This window comes from Dufourea novaeangliae, unplaced genomic scaffold (genome assembly GCF_001272555.1).
Source record: "Dufourea novaeangliae isolate 0120121106 unplaced genomic scaffold, ASM127255v1 scaffold270, whole genome shotgun sequence".
Lineage (NCBI taxonomy): Eukaryota > Metazoa > Arthropoda > Insecta > Hymenoptera > Halictidae > Dufourea > Dufourea novaeangliae.
In genome coordinates, this window is record NW_015374153.1 from 332,577 (window position 1) to 351,450 (window position 18,874).

The 18,874-nt window shown below is 41.0% G+C and overlaps 1 protein-coding gene across 1 annotated transcript in view; it reads left to right on the plus strand.

Moving 5' to 3' along the window:
• LOC107191852 (prominin-like protein) overlaps window positions 1-18,874 on the plus strand; it is a 36,205-nt gene that overhangs the window by 10,070 nt on the left and 7,261 nt on the right. The window contains exons 2-6 of the mRNA XM_015580988.1: window positions 14,051-14,318; window positions 15,176-15,528; window positions 16,134-16,255; window positions 18,277-18,572; window positions 18,686-18,832. Of these exons, the coding sequence (XP_015436474.1) occupies window positions 14,051-14,318; window positions 15,176-15,528; window positions 16,134-16,255; window positions 18,277-18,572; window positions 18,686-18,832 (1,186 nt within the window). The remainder of the gene's footprint in view (window positions 1-14,050; window positions 14,319-15,175; window positions 15,529-16,133; window positions 16,256-18,276; window positions 18,573-18,685; window positions 18,833-18,874) is intronic.

Below are 18,874 nucleotides of genomic sequence, written 5' to 3' on the forward strand. Positions count from 1 at the left end.
ATTCTCAGACAGTATGTAGTTACGTGATCTCGAGATGGCAGTTGCAGTTGTTCGTCAAGGGCAGCATGCCAACTGCACCGCTTTTCTCCCCGATTAATGCACCTGCAGTCGTTAAAACGGTGTTATCGTTGCCATAGCACCACGACGTAATTGTTCGCGGACACTTGGAAACACATAGCCACGTACTACGAAACTGTAATTTTCTTAACGAACAGCGATGTTACTTTTTTCACGACATACCACCAGAAATAATATAGAACTTCCGGGTTTATCTAACGGTGTAGCGAAATTCTGATTCTGCGCGAGCAAAGAGCGCAGAATTTATTCGATCCGCCGCGCGCAAAACAATTACTTCTACGTGCAAAGCGCGCCGGTGCAGGTGCAGGTGCAACCGTATGTGCGAGCACACGACTGACATGAATATTTATAGCGAGCTCGATTTAATTGCGACGTACTGACCCGTCACAACATTCTCCTGCGTCTCTCTGCCAGAGACACCAGAATCGATCTTATTTTTTCATTCACACGCGGACTCCGCCACGTTTCATGGTAGCTTAATCAATCATCTCACGACGGTGACTTTTACATCAGGCTTCGTGTCCGCGGTCTGCTTCGTGAACAATCGAGCTGTTCGTTTCACTTTTCTGTGACACAAACTCGCGAGCCGTTTTATTGGCGCCGGAAATCGAGAGCCGCGATTCGGGGGACACGTGGTTTGGGAGCAGGAGAAATCATTTTTTAAACGTTGAAACTCTGAAAAACTTGAAATCTTGAAACTCTAAGATTTAGAATGTTGGAAATTAAAGAATTCGAATGCTTGAAACTTTGTAAGTTACTAAATTCGACACTCGAAACATTGAAATAAGTACTGAAAATTTCTGTCTCCAAAGATCTCAAATTTCGTAATGCCCATACGGAAATTCATCTGTCCGTAAAGGAATTCCTAGTCGCTAATGGCAAGTAAGGAGAGCAGCACGCGATCGAGTGCAACTCGATCGCATTCCATTGCACATTACGCCACACATAATTCATTGATCGCCGTTCTCCTGACGGCAATACATATACCCGTGGCTCTCTTTTGTTTACATTGTTAGACACAATTCCAGTCTACGTCAAACGAGATTGTGTCCCTATCGCGGAGTTTATGGAGCGTTATCGAGCACCGATAAATTGCGCATTAAATCAACGAATCGCGCCGGGTTGCATGCGGTCGATCGCAATGCAGAATAAACTCTGGTCTAATTGGGATCGACGAGAGTCTAGGAAGAGCTCCAATCTCTCTGGAGCGTCGTTCCCGTTTTCCCCTTTCTCTCTCTCTCTCTCTCTCTCTCTCTCTCTCTCTCTCTCTCTCTCTTTCTCTCTATTCGCCCATCGATACGCCTGGCTCGGCTCTCGATCACGGAGAAATCAATTGGATCATTCGCAAGATAAATTCCATTTTGAACCTGACAAAACCCTCTTATAGCCCAATTAAAGGTCCTGCATAAATTTTTCATTTCTAGATGGAACCAAAAATGGCCATTTTTTTAAACGTGCCCTATTTTTTTCCAATTCACGTTATAAAAATGAATCCGTGAATAATTGTCGTATTTATCGTGACTCGAAGGTCATCGATCTCGATAATACCGCGTAAATTCAAACTCTAAACTCCCAAAGAAGAGTTAGTTTTTCTTGTGTACGATGACAAAGGACAAAGAACATTGTACGAGACCAAGACACACACCGGCTGTTCCGAATCGTTCCAAGCTGGGGACGCTGACCGAGGTCGAAGAAGCTCGTAAATTGCGGCAAAGTCCCACGGAAGTTTTTCCGAAACGGCGAGAACAATGGCGGGCGTCCAGGGGGTGGAACACGGTCAACCCCCAACGGTTTACGTTGTCGACGATCTCGATGGGATCTACGTACACGGTGTTGGTCTTCTTCGAACAGAACCCGATTCCGAGTAAGAATGCGAAACATAAAAAGTAAAGTCTGCCCTCGTGAAACTCAATACAGTTAATTTTGTGTTAATAGAAGTGTGCGGGAGGGGGGAGGGGGCTTATTTTCTGTCGAACCTTAGAGAAACCTTAATAAGGCGAATTAATCTCTATAGGACTCCAATTTTCATACAATAGATTAGTCCAGAAAACTGTAAATTTCCATAAAGACCCGCAGTCTAGTGAGGGGTAGTATAAATGTAGTTCGTGTGTGTTCGTAGCAGAAGAGTATGACAAAAATGGAAAGTAACGCATCAAATAATGTAATCTAAGATTTGAATGTTGGTGAAAATGTTCACTGAGTGAATGTAATTACCGTGGAGAGATTCTAATTTATTACAGGCTCAACTAAATTCAATGAAAGAAGTACCTAAATTGTTATAGATAATGAAAGAGATAACGTTTTCTGTTGGAATTACTTATTTACCATGTGTTTGTACACATTCCTTTATACACTTTATATATTTCTGTCTGCTCCAGCCACGATACTCATCTCTCGATTCCACTATTTTTCCCCCGCATTATTCGTAGATTTTCAGATGTTTTACGGTTCGAAGGAGATCAAGGAGTTTCCTCCCATTGATATCCGTCGATGCACGCGAATTTTTCCGATTCCTCTTATTTCGCGCGGGGCGCATCAGGAATTCCGTTCAAGAGTAACTCGAACGAAATCCAGAGTGAGGTCATAACCAGTAGGAATTCCAGCTTCAATTTCCCGCGATTTAATTCCTCTAATCTCCTAATTGGCCGGTTAAATTCACGAAAAAATTGTCCGAAACAACGTAAACATTAAATTATTCCAATTTACCGTAATTAATCTTTTTGTTCTCTTTGTCATAACTACATAGACTGCAGACTTTTATGCATTTATAGCATCCCTTAACTTAACAAATGCATTAACATAAAGATTTTAATAAAGTTTAATACTATTTACGTGTTATTTTGAAAATTCAAAGTATTGTCGAGTTTTAATTTTTAGATATTAATATAAGAAATTATGAATTTGCATAAACATCCGCAGTCAATTATAACAGTTGCAGACAGAATGATGTCTATTCTGAGCAATGAACAATAAATGGTATTAACTTACTTTAAATTCTCTAATCCGGATCAGAACTACTTTTCCTTCTATCTAGCACGAGAATACCTATAATAGTCGGTTCTAATGCTATAAGAGCACTCGATGCACTTGTTATTTCTCAATTGTTAGTATTATGAAGTTTTACTACGTTCTTCACTAATTTCTATTTCCATCTACGTGTCAATTTAACGTGCGAAGTACATAAACGCTCTTCTACATTATTCATCACGAAACCGAATAAACGTGAGATCCAAGGGGAAGGAATCAGTTTTTCAACGAACTCCGCAAGATAACACTCGAATCGTAGAAAACAAGCAAAACCCAGTCGCCCATGAAACGTAATTAGAAGATCGTTTTCTCCTCTGAAAGATTTTTAAAAAAGCTTTCCGTGACAGAAAATTCGTGGAAGTTTCCTTGTCCAAACGTGTTACCCAGAAACGAACGAAATTCTCCTCGCCATCGTCGTCGGTTCGATCGAACCGAAACACGGAGACCCCACTCCGTGTGATGATCACATCCGAGCTGAAAGTCCATCAACCTCTATGCGTCTGACGCGACCCGGTTCTCAAACAGGATATATCTTTTTTTCTTTCTTGAGCCTGGGCCAACTCCCGAATAAGCGACGAGATGAGTAGGCTCAATTACCGCTGCGCTAGCAATTACAACGACCGACATTCCCCGATTGACGAGTCACGAAGATCCACGAGACTCTTTGCTCTCTTTCTCTCTCTCTCTCTCTCTCTCTCTCTCTCTCTCGATGAACGATGAACGATGAACGATAGGGCCAAGAATGTGTGATGATTCATTGCGGATTTTCGGGGATATATTTCGCGTGATTCGTGCAATTATCAGCTACCTGTGTTCCTTAAAAATGGGGGTGATTAACCCTTCGGCCTCGATTGTTCCCTTTGAACTGGAACAAAATCTAATGGGAAATTAGAAAATTCCTTAACGCAAAGGATTATAAGTAGACTGTGGATTTTCATGTAAAATGACATTTTATCAAGTAATTCATTTTGAGAGACGAACCAATGTAGGAATTCCTTTTCTCTCTAAAGTATCTCATAGGGTTCAGAATATACTAGAAAATCCGTTACATTTGCTGTATAAGTTTGATCTTTCATTGGAGTACACAGAGCCCTACAGGCTAGAAAATAAATGCATAAAATCTGCGGTGTAATTATAAGAATAGTGAACGATTTGCTAAGCGAAAATGTGAATTGCTAAAAGTAACATATTGTTAAAGATCTTTTTTTCGTTTAGAAATAATTTGGAGAAACTGTGTTTATAAATGTGTACATATTCCGTTTGAGTTTTATCAACGAGACTGTGGATTCCACGTAATTATTTTTCTGGGATTATAACGTAACCCCCAGGCGTAATGATGGCCGTCTCTCCGCGACGAGATGCACCGCGGTGGCCGGTTGCAGTTACTCGCTACGATTACAGCGGCGAAATTAACTTTCCACTCGGGACATTGGTCGTTAAAGTAATTAGGGACACGGGAGAGACATAGTGTAACCGTTTATGCGCAATACGTAAATACATACGTATGCGTATGTACACATATACATACATAGTGATCCGTGGAACAGGCACGGGGGAACATGAGGAGACTTTTCGATCGATGCTTGTGTGCATTCTTTTAGGAACTCATTCTATAGTGAAAAATATTTTTCAAGAAATTATTGTACTTCGTTTTATGCATTTATTGCAGACACAGCCCAGTAACGTGTAGTTGGACGGTTGTTGTTGTATAATGTTTAATAGCCTTTTTTACAATAAAAACTGTACATATCTTGTCCTACAGTTTTTTGTAGCGTTGGTATTGTTGTTGAAAGTAATGGGAATAAACATTTATGTCATTAGTGTAGGTACATATTAGATGTTTTCAAATTACTTTGTGGCCCTCACAATTAGTTATTGACTCGAAATCGTCATTATTTTTTTGAGAGGGGATTCCCCAACTGCCTGAGAATTTCGCGTAAATCGCATATATGTATACATATCTAATCGACAATTATGCAATCTCGAATGTTTCTCGAAACGTTGCTTAACTATAAGATGAACTTTTTTTACCATCGGCAATGTTTCCAGCTGGAAGATTAGATTCGACGCAGTTTTATCTCAGTACAGTTGGACGCATCAGACGGTATCTCCGAGAGCTGAAATCCGGGATTACACCCCGTTGCAGATGCTGGCCACGTGCATCGGTGCATTCTGTCCGTGCTGTTTTCCTCCTACCCCGTAAAGTAATTATTTCCCTTCGGTTCTATTATACGCCAAGACGATTTTCCGCTTCTCGACTCCAATACATACATATACGTACGTCCAACGTGTGTATGGATAATCTCTTATCTCCACCTAACAGAATCTCAATATTTTAGCTCAGGACGATTTAATCCTTTGTCCACGAGACTTTTATCGAATCAATATCAAAATAGAATATTCTTCGTTTAAAGAAATCATTTATCCAGTCGACAGAGTTTGAAGAATTGGAAAAATCATTATTCATCTCTTCCGCATCTCGAAAAAAACCAATTAACTACGTCCATCGTCCAACGAAACCCCCCAAAAGAGAGGGAAGCTTCATTTTCTCATTAAATTTTTGCATCCAGGACCGAATGAAAGGTGCGCTTTCGAGACTGGCGCTGAGACTTGAGACAATGCATGGCACACTGACAGTTGCATTTTCTGGGGCAACGTCGATGTTTGCGCTGCTGCAGGTGCACAGAAACTGCATCCTCTCTTTCTCTCTCTCTCTCTCTCTCTCTCTCTCTCTCTCCCTCCCCTCTTCCCTCTTCGTATACCCTACGTTCTTTTCGTTGCTTCTCGCTTGGAATCTCTCATACACGTAGCACACACACACACACTCGCCCTGCACGTTTTTCACCCTCTCCCTTCTTTGATCCCTCTCATTACGGCTCCTTTTGTGTTTGGCAGAATGCAGTCGCTGCAACGGCGCTTCCGTGACAATGGGACCGGGCCACTCAGGACAGTCATAAATATTGAAATCGAAAGGAAGTCAAACGATCTCGCGATTAATTCCCCGTGTTACGTCATCATTTCCCGCCTTAGAAAACGTTCGTTTGGTACATTCGACTGCACGGTGAATTGTATTATGGAGGGGCAGCGAAAATGTATTGCTCTGCATCTGGTGGGATTGGAAAGGTGTGTTGTATTACGAATTGCTACAACCGGGTGAAACAATCGCGGCGGACCGCTACCAACAACAATTGACCAATTTGCACGATGCATTCGAAGAAAAGAGGCCATTTACTGGCCAAGGGCGTCGTAAAGTGATCTTACTGCATGACAATGCTCGACCACACGTTACGAGAATGACTCAGGACCCCATATCTTTGCGTTAGGCTGGGAACTTCTCCCGCACGCGGCGTATAGCCCAGACATGGCGCCTTCCGATTATTACCTATTCCGGTCGTTGCAACATCATTTGGCTGATACACACTTCGTGACAATTGAAGAAATAAGAAAAATCTTTCGCTGATTAATATTTTTTTGTTCTTTTTTGAATAAAGATTGAATTTTATGAAAAAAAGCTCAGAACTTTTTTGTACATCTAATACAAGAACCGAATGTTATCGTAACTTCTTGCGTTCAGTTTACCCCGTACAGCCACTGCATGTACCCTACATCGACCCTGTACAGGTCGTTAATTCCTCTCGAAAGTGCCGTTACGATCCTCGCAGAAGCTTCGGTACACGAACACGGCCTCTTCCGAACGTGGTACATTCGCAAGGTGTGATCTCATCGTGACTGATTCGTGTCCAATCATTTCGGTCGACCGCCTCTTCAACTTCCCTCCCGGTCCCCTTTGTCTGTCTAGAGTTTAGGCTAGGGATTAGGGAAGCTCTGTTTCTGATAGAACGATACTCTGGGCAACGGTTGTTCACTGTTTCGTTTCGTTTCGTTTCGTTTCGTTTCATATACATACATATTGTACAATGCACATAGAACATCCTCTGGCTTACTAGGTATTCCCGCGCAACCCTCTCTCTTGCGACTGCTCGCTTTCCTTTTGTCCTCGCAGGTCCGTTCCTCTCTGGTCTTGTTCCGATGACGTAACAACTTGAGCTACGTGATGGGAAATACAATTTTCATCTCTGCACTGTCATATCGCTTCTTTGAATCGCTCATTTATCTAGTGGTGATACCCTTGGTAGGAAAGATAGAGTACCTATACATATTATGATATGAACCGTTCGGAGTAGACATGGCCTGAACTGCAGCTTGTGAATCATGAGTGATTCGATTACGGTGATTTTTCACACTGATTCGTCATTTCTCGTGATCATTTCTGATTACTCGAAAACATAACAACAGTTATTTGTATGCGTCTAACAACATCAAAAGAAAAATGCAAGTTACATACATCGTATAAAGTAAAGCAGTAAATGCATAATAAGGAACAACGATAAATTAACGATTATAAATTATAACCTAGCAAATCGTACTTTTAGAATTTCTTGTTTTTCCTACTGATTTTTAAGAACACAAACAGTAGTATAATTCATTTTCAAATCATATTGAATACAGTAAATCTTCGATGAGTCTTCTAAGGCTCCTCGTCACTGTAAGCTTTTTTTTTTAAAAGATAAACAATTAGGACCACAGTGAGTAAATTCACTCAAGATTAAAAAAGAAATCACCACCGTGGTCGTAATTTTGCGATCACTGTGATAAATCACTGTCAGTGATGATTTGCGCACCATCTCTGATCAGAATACTCGAAGAAACGATATGATATCATTGCTACGTGATCGATCAGATTCGCGAAGGAAACTGCATCGTGCTGGATTTATCTATGAGACAATTGTGTTTGCACGAGTACTAACGGGACGCGTAGGAGGAGGCGTTAATGACTTTCCAAGCGGTTAAATATTCCCGGTCGAAGGACAGAGATTCTGGTCGTCCGACCGCGATTACAGGAATGGCCTCGCGGTGATTTCGCCTCGTTCCACAGCCGAAGAAAACCGTAGTGTATACTCCATGAACGATGGGGCCTTGTTGCGAACCTCTGACTTACTTATAACTGTGTTACGTGTGTTAAGTACCGTAATATCGTTCTCCGTTTCCTAATGGTTATTTGCATTTCAGACCCGTCTGATATCTCTGCTCATTTTTATACAGTCTCGGAGTAATTAAATAAACAGTTAACGATCTACGTAATCTACCAAAACGTACAATTCGGATACGAACGATCTTTCCTATTTCTGCAAGTCTATTTTTACCTTAATCGCAGTTTTCCATGGTGAAATCTTTTCTATTCATTACCATTTCACCTGTATGTAATGTTAAGGGATCAATACACGTGTTCTGGTTTCACTTCTAATAGCATATTGAACTCTCGATGGATAGTTGTAATTCTATATTTTTAGCTCTGCCAAGAGAAATATAATTACATATTCAGTTCTAGGACAGCGTTTAGAAAATAGAGTCGATTTGATATTTTTTCATTTCGCATGTAGGAAAATACACGTAAATGTATGTATATGTATACAGGTACTGAAGATTGATCGTCCTACGGGAGCCCACGCAATACTTGTAGCACTTCCCTTCCCTCGAGCTTCCATGGCTTTTTTTTTTTAACCTATCGCGATTCTGCGACCGTGTAATGGACGGACACCCCTACCGCCTTGATCTTTTATTTCTAGGTAAAAAAAAAAAATCATTACTCCTTCAGACTTCTGAATTCAGTTTTCTACTTTTCACGTGCCAAATATTTATATTAATATTATTATCATTTAAAATTTCGTTTTAATAGTTAGAAAATCTCGTGAGTGTCCATTCATTGGTGCCTTTACCCCAGTAGTATAAGTGTTATCCATTAAGCTGTAATATATTTATTTCAGATTTCTCGGAATTCTGTAATGTCTTGTAACAATTTACTGCACATTCGATAAGCGTTCTAATGCTTATGAGCTGGAATCTTCTTTTTTCTTTTTTTTCTTTCCGACACGGTTCAGCGATCACACTCTGAGCGTGTCTACACGTTCCTAGATCACGTTTCGTTTTTTCGGACAATGCACCGGAAGCCTCGGGACAGGCCACTGTCTTCGAGGAATCACCGTGTTCTTCGTCATCACGAAAACCAGTCGGCTAGTGTTCACCGACCGAAACGGTTTTACGTCCCGACAAGCTTCGTTCTCAATTAAATCACTCTTTTAATTCATTCAACGTCCGGCGTCCCCACGTTTACTCTGCTTTTAGTTCATTCACTGTAGCGAACCGATCTCTAGGAACGTCGAGACTGAAATAATAATTGAAGACACGAGTGTTTGAAGGTGTGTTGTGTAAAATTTTTTCGCAAAAATCGATTCTTTAGTTTCACCTTTAGGAAACACACGCCACCTCTGCAAACATTTGGAATTTTTGATAATTAAGAACTTAACGAGAATAAAAACAAATTGATCTCTTAAGTGAGAAATAATCTTTTAAGTATGAAAATTTGTTATAGTCGCGCCTAACCCAAACAGAATAGCAACATTGATTTGTGACATTACATCTTTATCTAGTCGTGTCATCAATTACACCTGGACTCGGCCGAAACGATATTTTGTTCGTGACACGGATCGGTGATCGAAATAGAGGTAACATAATCACAGTAATCGGTGATTTTTCTGCTTGTCCACGTTCCTTTGTCCTATGAGCGGATCTCTAGCGGTCAATTATTTCGTTCCACGTTTCAAACATCGCCTCGCATGGACGGCAAGTGGATGTACATTGAACAAGAGGGGGTGAAAGCTGCGTGACGAGACTGGGAAAAGTGGTGGTGGGTGTCTTCTTGGTTTCCAACGCGGGAGAAAAGCGTCGGAGCACTTTGTCCTCGAAAATAATGAGATGTGTGTCTGGCGAACCTTCGGAAAATGGACCGAAGTGCGAGTGTACCCTAGAGAAACACGACTCCATGAATCCTTCTCTCAACGTTTCAGTAGAATTTTTTCAACAGGAAATTCTTCGAAACTTGGCTTTCTTGGATCTCATGGGCACCCTAAATATTTTCACTTCTCTTTCTTGGTAATTCGAGACCAGAAAACGCTACACTGGAAGTATTTTGATGACAATAGCTTTGAAAGTTCAGTTGACTCTTAGAATTCTATAGGTACATATATTCTACTACTCTTTCATATATGTAATCAAATTAACATTCTATACATATAAGTAGAGTACTCAAATTGAGATTCTATATAAGTAAAGACACAGAAAATATTATCGGTGTGTCGAGCAGCAGCAGTAGCAGCAGCAGCAATCTGAACGGATTAACAACAAGGAAATCAGTGCCTCCGCCAGCCGATTTGCTTATACAATACATACATATATCCCCGGTATTATATTTTGTGCCGTTAGTGGATCGCGACGAGTTAATAAATCGATATCGCGTATCCGCGAGAGAGGAAGGCCGGGGAAGCACGCACATCCAATCAGAATATTCGATGCGCCAATATTTACCGTGTAGAAGGCTAATGGATTTCTTCATTACGATAATAGCGGTCGTCTCCGTGGGGATTAACCGGAAGGAGAGAGTGAGGGGGGGGGAGGAGGGTTCCGGGTAACAAAATGAAAAGCGACGACCAGGTAGTCGCATTTAAAACCGTACTCCAATCGTTTTTCGATGCTGCTTTTATCGATCCCCCCCTCCCCCCCCCCAGTTGGCTCGCTTAAATCCCCCTGAATCGACTTCTCTTCGGAACTATTGGCCCCCCCATCGTTCCCTTTATTTTCCCCCCTTTTTTTTCACGAAAATGGAACACAGAAAAATCCTACTCTCGCGATCAACCTTAAGAATTTTTAACTGGGTTAAATTGACAATGAATAGAAAATTCGTATACAGAGGATGATTTTTAAAACAACAGTTTGAAATTGGTCGTTTATTGGAACACGATTCTTCGTGGAATTATTTAAGCGTTGCGTGAGAAAGAGGATCATCTTCCGCGAACACGGCTGGAAATCCACGTGCATCGTTGCAAACCGGAAATCGGTCGAGCACGGAGGTCGAGGTTTTCTCTTGTTACAAAGCCACGGTTACACAGTGTGCATCGCCGTGGTAAGCTCGTGATGCACTCACAGTCAGGTGCATGTAAACTGCAAGTGCGACAGTTTTTTACGTTTACCGTGCTGTGTGTAATATTCACCGTTCTTTTGATTGGTATTTTCGGTAGGTAAAAAACAATTTCTGTTTACGGTGAATTTAGATGGTTTTAGGTGAACGAACTTGAACGGTGGGGAAAAAGCCCCTTGAATAATTAAAAAAAGGGGCATTACAGTCAGGTGAGCTCCCGTTGCACCGATGCGACGGTGCAACAGACTCACAGTCGTACCGAGTTTCGATCGATTTCCCAGAGTCATTGACCTCCACCGCGATTATGCTAATACTTTGTCGTGGGTCTTGTTCGTGGCCTTTTAACTACGCCCATGGCCACGCGTGTGAATAATTTTCTACGTGTCTGTTCGTGGATTTTATTCAACTTCCGTCGAAATCATCGAGCCCTTGATTCTGAGCACAGAATGTTTTCAAAGCATAAGAATAGAAGAATCGAAGAATCGAAGAATAGAGAAGTTGAAAGATAGTGGAGGCACAAACTTAAGAGGAACTTGAATTTTCGACCATTCGAAGATTCGAATATTTCAAATTTTGAAAATTTGAATATTCGAAATTTCAAACATTTCGAAGCATGGTATTTAAAGTTCTTAACATTACTAGATACAGAGAAATCGTAACTTTTACAGTCCCGAATTTATATGAGCAACATTAATTCCACCTCGGATAATATATACATACAATATACTCTGCTATTGTAAACACGACGTATCAAACACGTGGCCGCTTTTTTCCCTTCGCGGCGGAAACTTGCATGAAGATTGCGCTTTACTCGCGACACATTTCAGACCAGACTTTTCCTTCAGAAAATATGTATTTCGGACGTGAAACACACAAACGCGGTTCACATGCTTCGTTCGCGTTATCATTGTCGCCGTAACTTCCGGACAATGGATGTTTGTGCCGGCAGTGGTTTTAGAACGTTGCCTTGTGTGTCATTCTCTCTCCACCGTTTTCCTGCGTTTTTCCCTGATCTCAAATGATACGATCTTACCAAGGGCCAAGGGTCCAACACTTTTGACAAATTAGACCATTACGACAAACCTTCCTGGGATTGTTCGATTAATTAAGTTTAAAATACTGTTCAGCATTCTTAACAAAACTTTCAACCCGAATCTAGAATAGTACCTGCGATAACCATGCCCGAATAATTTTATATTTTATATTAAGCCGTTTAAAAAAATTGCTGAAAAAATTTCAGAAAATCGTATGTAACAGTAGAATACATATGTACCTCTTTAAGTGATGAAACATTGAGCCTAAACTCGATTGCTTCACCCTGTTAAGTTTCACGCGTCTTCGAGGCGTGTTTCAATTGATAATTTTCCGTCTAGAAAGTACAGTCGTGTCGAGTATTCCAGAGGTCCATAGGTCCACAGAGGACCATCTGCCAGAACGAGCACATCCCTCCGCTCTCCTCTACGTCAAACGGGCGTATAAAAGCGCTAACAACGATCTTTTTGTTCGCTATTATCGCTGACTATCGCTAACTAGCTCTGTCCCCCCGTTCGTGGAACTTGATTGACAGTGGCCTCCGTTTCTGATTAGCCTGTCTAGTCAGCTGGCCCTCGTTTTCGACGGATTCTAGAACGATGGAATTGCCTCTCAAAGTCTGCCCAATAGATCCTCTTCTCTCTCTCTCTCTCTCTCTCTCTCTCTCTCTCTCTCTCTCTCTCGGTATACTCACAAAGATCGTAGAACATTAATGATATACCAACGAACAAAGCTTGTGAGATTTTGCTCGAATTAAAACCAACAGAGTTTTTTTTTTCGTTAACAGATCGACGATAGAATTTTTTAGACCGTGAGGAAAAGGCGGAGAAATCGTATAGCGATGAAATTTTTTCAGCCGAACTCAATGATATGCGAATTCAAATTATCTGCTGGCTGGGTGAAAATTGAGATTATCCACTCGAGTCACGACTCACGACTCGCCTCTTACCTCTTGCCTCTTGCACAAAAATCGCCTCGTTTTGCCGAATTTACATATTTCACTGGAGCACAAGCCGTGACATTTCGCTGATAAAATTATTATCAGGTCCAAGGCCATAAACGATAAACGATAAACGATAACTGTTATTGTCACGGAGTCTTGAAAAGGTTTGAAAACGCATAGTGAAAAATTTGCGACCAAATGTCCTCCAGACGAACGCAGCAGCAGGAGCGTGGTACATACATATGTACATACTACTGCCGCATCAGAAAATCAATGCAGCGGTGGTCCAGGGGTCTTAATCCGACGCGACCGGTCATCGACGTTTGATCCATTTTTCCCCAGGACCGGCCAGGAAATAAATTTTCCCCTGGCCACATCCCTGTTACGTTCACCCTTCGACCCCCGGGAATCCTTCCTCCTGACCTACGCCCTACATCCCCCGTCCGTGGTGGCCCCGTTTCCACGTTGTTCTCGTCCCAAAAACCGTCGTATCGGGGCCACGGAATGGAAAACACACTCTCCCGGTAAATAACATCGACTGATTTCTTCCACTTCTTCTGTTCCTTGTTCCCTTCGATCGTTCCATTTCCTTTTCTCGTTCTACGCCCTACTTACTTACTGCTTGCTTATGAGAAATGTATGGTGTATATGTATGTACATACATATGTACAGAAGAGAATTTTCCGGAATGATTTTAAGAGTAGCGTATGTATGCTTGAGAATACAAGAGTCGAAGTATAAAATTATCTAGGTAGGTATAAGGATATACAGATTTCTAGGTTACCAGAATACCTGACCAGGTGAGGGGAAGCAAAAATAGTCGAATGCTAATAGCGAGGGCAAACTGAGGGCGAGGTATACATAGTATGTAATAATGGTAGGGTGTTCCTTTCGATTTTAAAGCAATTGTACTGACGCCAGAATCGTTTCTCTTACAGGGATGTTCATCGTTGTGGATAGGATGCCAACGTTCCAGTACACCCCCTCTGAATGGAAGATCGTCGTGACCCATTACGGTGGCCTGGCTGGTCTGGCCTTGATTGGACTCCTTCTGGCCGCGATTCTACCCTGCGTCGGGCTGTTCTTCTGCTGTTGCAGGTGCGCCGGCCATTGTGGTGCTCACAAGAACAATTACGAGGGAAAGCATCATCGCTGCAAAAAGGTGATGCTCAACATGCTGTTGATCGTCGTCGCCACGATTATACTGTGAGTAGAGCGGTCCTTAGAATTTACAGTAAAGTCTCGATAAGTGTCCGCACAGATCTCCAGGATAAATGCCGGTCGCTTCGTCCCTAGTGTTTCCGATTTCTCGATACTTTTGATTTCTTGAGAAAAGAAACTTTTTTTCTGCATTTCTCGAGAAATGAGAAATCAAAAAGTTTAGCTTTTTTCGAGAAAGAATTCTTCAGAAGAAACACTAGTCGTCCCCGCTATTAGGCGGGGTTAATATTGCAACGAAACTTTGTTACTTTTGCTTCTTTGTTAATGAAAATTTGATGGACGTATTGGTGATATTTTTCGAATTCTAATGATACCAAACAGGATATAGTTTGAATCATTTGCACTTTATCGGAAGCGATAGGTATCGCGATGTCACTATCGAGATTTTTAATCATCGTCACTGTTTTCTTTCTTCCATATTTCTGTCGATTAAACCTTCACTTTTCATTATTTATCAGTGCAGAGACTTGAATTTCCCAGCATACATCGTCCAACCGTCTACTAGTCCGTACTCACACGCCCTTGCCGAATGATTAGAGCCTCGGATTAGTGTTCTTAATCTGACCAAATCTCATTACGATAATCTAGAACCGCGCGGCGACACACCGTCGAATATTAAAATTCTTCTGTAAGGTTCCATTTTCAAAAAATCGAATCCAACGCATCGTCGTCGAACCAAATACGATCCATCAAACAACAGTTTCATCGTAGTTTGAATATTATCAACATCCATCGCAAAGAACATTTCAACGGAATATTTATGTCGTCCAAGCAACAGAATTTTCGCGATTTATCCTCGAATGATCGATATGTAATCGTGTTCTGCTCGATGAAAATTACAGATTCGGGGTGGTCTGCGCGTTCGTCACGAACGAATACATGCAAGAAGGGACCAGGGAGTTGCCGAACAATGCCAAGACCAGTCTCAAGGACGTGAAGCTCTACCTGAGCACCACGAAACAACAGGTGCACAACGTCTTGGAGAATAATTTCGACGAGCTCGAGGTCAATTTGAATCAAATCCTGCAAGCCAGTGGCAGAACCGTCACCGAACAATTAGCCGAGTACTCGCACGCGGTCTCGTTGACCAATCTTAGCGACATTGTGGCCGGTTTAGAGTCCATCAAGGAGGACCTGAAGACCATGCAGACAATCACGCGGGATCTACGGACGAACGCCAGCCAATTGGACATCGGTACTCGTTCGATCGATATTCCCTTCAATTTTTTTATGACCTCTACAGGCGGTTGTCCCATTTAAATCGCGACCCACTCGAATATCCTCGAAATTGTTCACGATATTAAAAAATATTTCGGACAAAAGTTAAATAGTATCAGGGGGCACACTTTCCGATGAGATAATTTTTTTCATGTGGATCTGTAGAGATCATATGAAGGTCAATTTCGTTTTTTTTTTTCTCTCCTGTTTCTTTTAATGGAATCGTATAATGTTTATTGCACTAATTCGCCATACGTGACTTAACACTTTATGTAGAGAAGAACGAGTAGCATTAAGTAGTGCCTTAAAAAAATATACGTATCAATTTAAAAAAACAAAGCTGACCTTCGTATCACCTCTACGCGTCTACATAAAACAAAGTTAATGTTAAAACAAAAAAAAGTTAGGTAGTTTAATTTTTTGATGTTAGACATTATTGTGGATTTTTGGATTAACGAGTAATTCTCCAGCGAGAGTTACTGTGGGCGATATTCCTTTCAAACAAATTTTGTTCGACTTACGTTTATTGTATTTACAAGGGTTTGAACATGTGTAAGATACGATTGTTTCTCTTCGTTTCAGTGGTACGAGGCGTGAAAAAGAACCTTCTGCACACGCTTTCTGCCTGTAAGACCCAGAATTGCAAGCAGGTGCTGAACGATTACAAGGTGAACCAAATGTCGGTTCAGGTGGACTTCGACAAGGTATATCTCGCGCTTTGTTTGATTTGTCTACGATGTCCAATAAGTCCGATTTGAATGTTTTAATGATCTTCGTTGCTTTCTCCTTTACACGCTTGCAGTACATGGACCGTTACTTCCCGAAGGTATGACTTTATTGCTTTTGTCTTTAAATCATTCTTAATTAACCGACACTTGATTGTGACACGGAGTACAATTTAATTGGTTAGAGTTTGGGGGAAAACGAATTAATACCTCTCTATTAATCGTGTCGATTATGGAAGCTCGTATTACCCAATGGACTGTGAAAATTTTCAGATCTATTGAACTGCTCGTAGTTTGGAAAAAAAAAAAAAAAGAGAACAATATTTATTACAGTCGTTGGTCCTTGTTCGCGTCTACTTTTGAGGAGTACATGCACATTTAAAATGTGACGACAGCTACTTTGCACAGCCTTGTACTTCTACATATTATGTACTTTTCAGAACCTCTTCTGTTCGCGTGTTTCTGAAACTTGTGTGCTTTATACGTATCAACGCAGAAAGCTTCCAAGCAAACGTGTGATTCAGCTTCGAATCTATGTTTGCAGAAGTGATATGCACTTTGAAACTCGCGAATACAAGAGACCACTGAATCTCGATAAATTGAGAAAGATTATCGATTGGTCCTGGATAAATTCGATAGAATATACCGACCGCTTTCTTTCGTTTTATGCTTAATTTATTTCTGTTCGATTTGTTTCATCAAATTTGCAAACCGTACGCCAATGGAAGTTAATTTTGTTTTTATAGATTTATTTCGAAGCTCGGTTTCATTTCGAATTGTTTGGTAATATTTCTGCGCATATCAGCCGCCATGCTTTAACGTTCGGAAAATAAAAAGTAACGAGTATAGAGCCACTGCTTTTCCTTAGAATAATGAATGTGCAACCATTGGTTTACGAACGGAATTACTGTATAAATTTGTCTGATTCCATGCTCGCCACAATAGCTTCAGTCTGTAAGTCGTAAGCCAAAACAGCATGCAGTTTTTCCGATTCTGTGTACCGTTTCTATTATATGTATATATGTATATGTATACATGTATATACGTATATATGTATATATGTATATCTATGTGTGTGTCGTTCAATTGAAAGCTGTCTCTCTGTTAGGTGTGATGTTTAGAATGAAAGAAAATTAGAGTGGGTTTCTCGAAACCTAAGAAACTTTCGAGAAAGAGAGATCGTTTTTGTTGTCAAGGATATGAAATATAAACAGATTGGCGATCGATCGTGATCGTAAAAGTGCAACTGAAGAGCATGTCATTCGTGAGGGCTTGTGAAACTGCTAAAGCTAGAAAAAAGGATAAGTGAATGTACATATTGTTATGTTTTGTTTAACTGTGATCAGTAAAGATTTATGTAAACATTTTGTTGAGACCAGTTCTTAAAACAAAATCAGCGCTTCAAGTTTCGAACGTTTCGAGAGTTTCGAGAATTTAAAAATTAGGCTCTAATTCACCCCTAGAAGAAATGGTAACACTTATGAAATCTTTCAAATTTTAAAGACGAGTGAACAAAACAGAGAAAAAGAATTTTATTTTTTCTGTCTAGTGACAAGAGAGGATCGAATACGAATGCAGCTCCTCTCCGAAATGTTGCACAATTTAATTGAATAAACCGCACAGTTCAGTTCTAACAATTCTTCTTTCTTCTGCACCTTGTCTTCGACTACACTCACTTTGCATTTTGTGAATCCACAAAAAAAATTCCTTGAAAGCAGTCTCGAATATTTCAAGAGCACTTGTCGCGACGACACACACACACACACACACACACACACACTCTGTTATGAATTCTGGTTTCTTCGTAGGAAATTGTTAAATTAGAAGGCCTCGAGCATGACATACCGACACTCTCATGAATAACTTCAACTTCTTTGCATATTCTGTTTCGATGGAACTTCATTTTTTCTTTCGTCACTTTGCCCTCGTTTGGCAGACATAATCGTTTAGACGGCTGGAGTCAACGGTTTGCGATCAAATCACCGAACTCTTTTTTCCAGTTGCCGAACGTCACGTCCGCCCTGTACAACATCACCATGCTGATGAAAGGCAACATCGTGTCAGAGGTCAGTAAGGGTAAGGAGTCGTTCCTAAAGATCCAGAAAGACATCCAGCAAGCGGTGAACCAAACCATTCCCGTTGTCAGCGCCAGCATCAGCCGGGCAGGGTACTACCTGGGTGGTGCAGCGAACAACATAACGTCTGTAATCGACAGGCTAAACGTTGACATTGACAAGCGTTACATCCGTTATCTGGATATCGTCAGAACGCACATTGATCAGTATTCACCGTACAGGTAATTGACAACAGTTCAGGAATCGGTTGAGGATTTCCGTGAGCGTCTGATTTCTTCAAGAAGGGTTCTTTAAGAAAGGACTATTCTTAAAGTATAAATACTCTGTTGTCCAGGTACTACTTGGGCTTCGGTATATCAGGAATCCTATTAAGTGTTTTAACGTGTCTGACCTGTGGCCTCTGCTGTGGAATATTTGGAAAACGTCCCGATGATACCGATGAACACTGCAACAAAGGTTCTGGAGCACGATTCTTGATGATGTGAGTTTCACTTCATCGACAGTAGAACATTTCATATTAAAG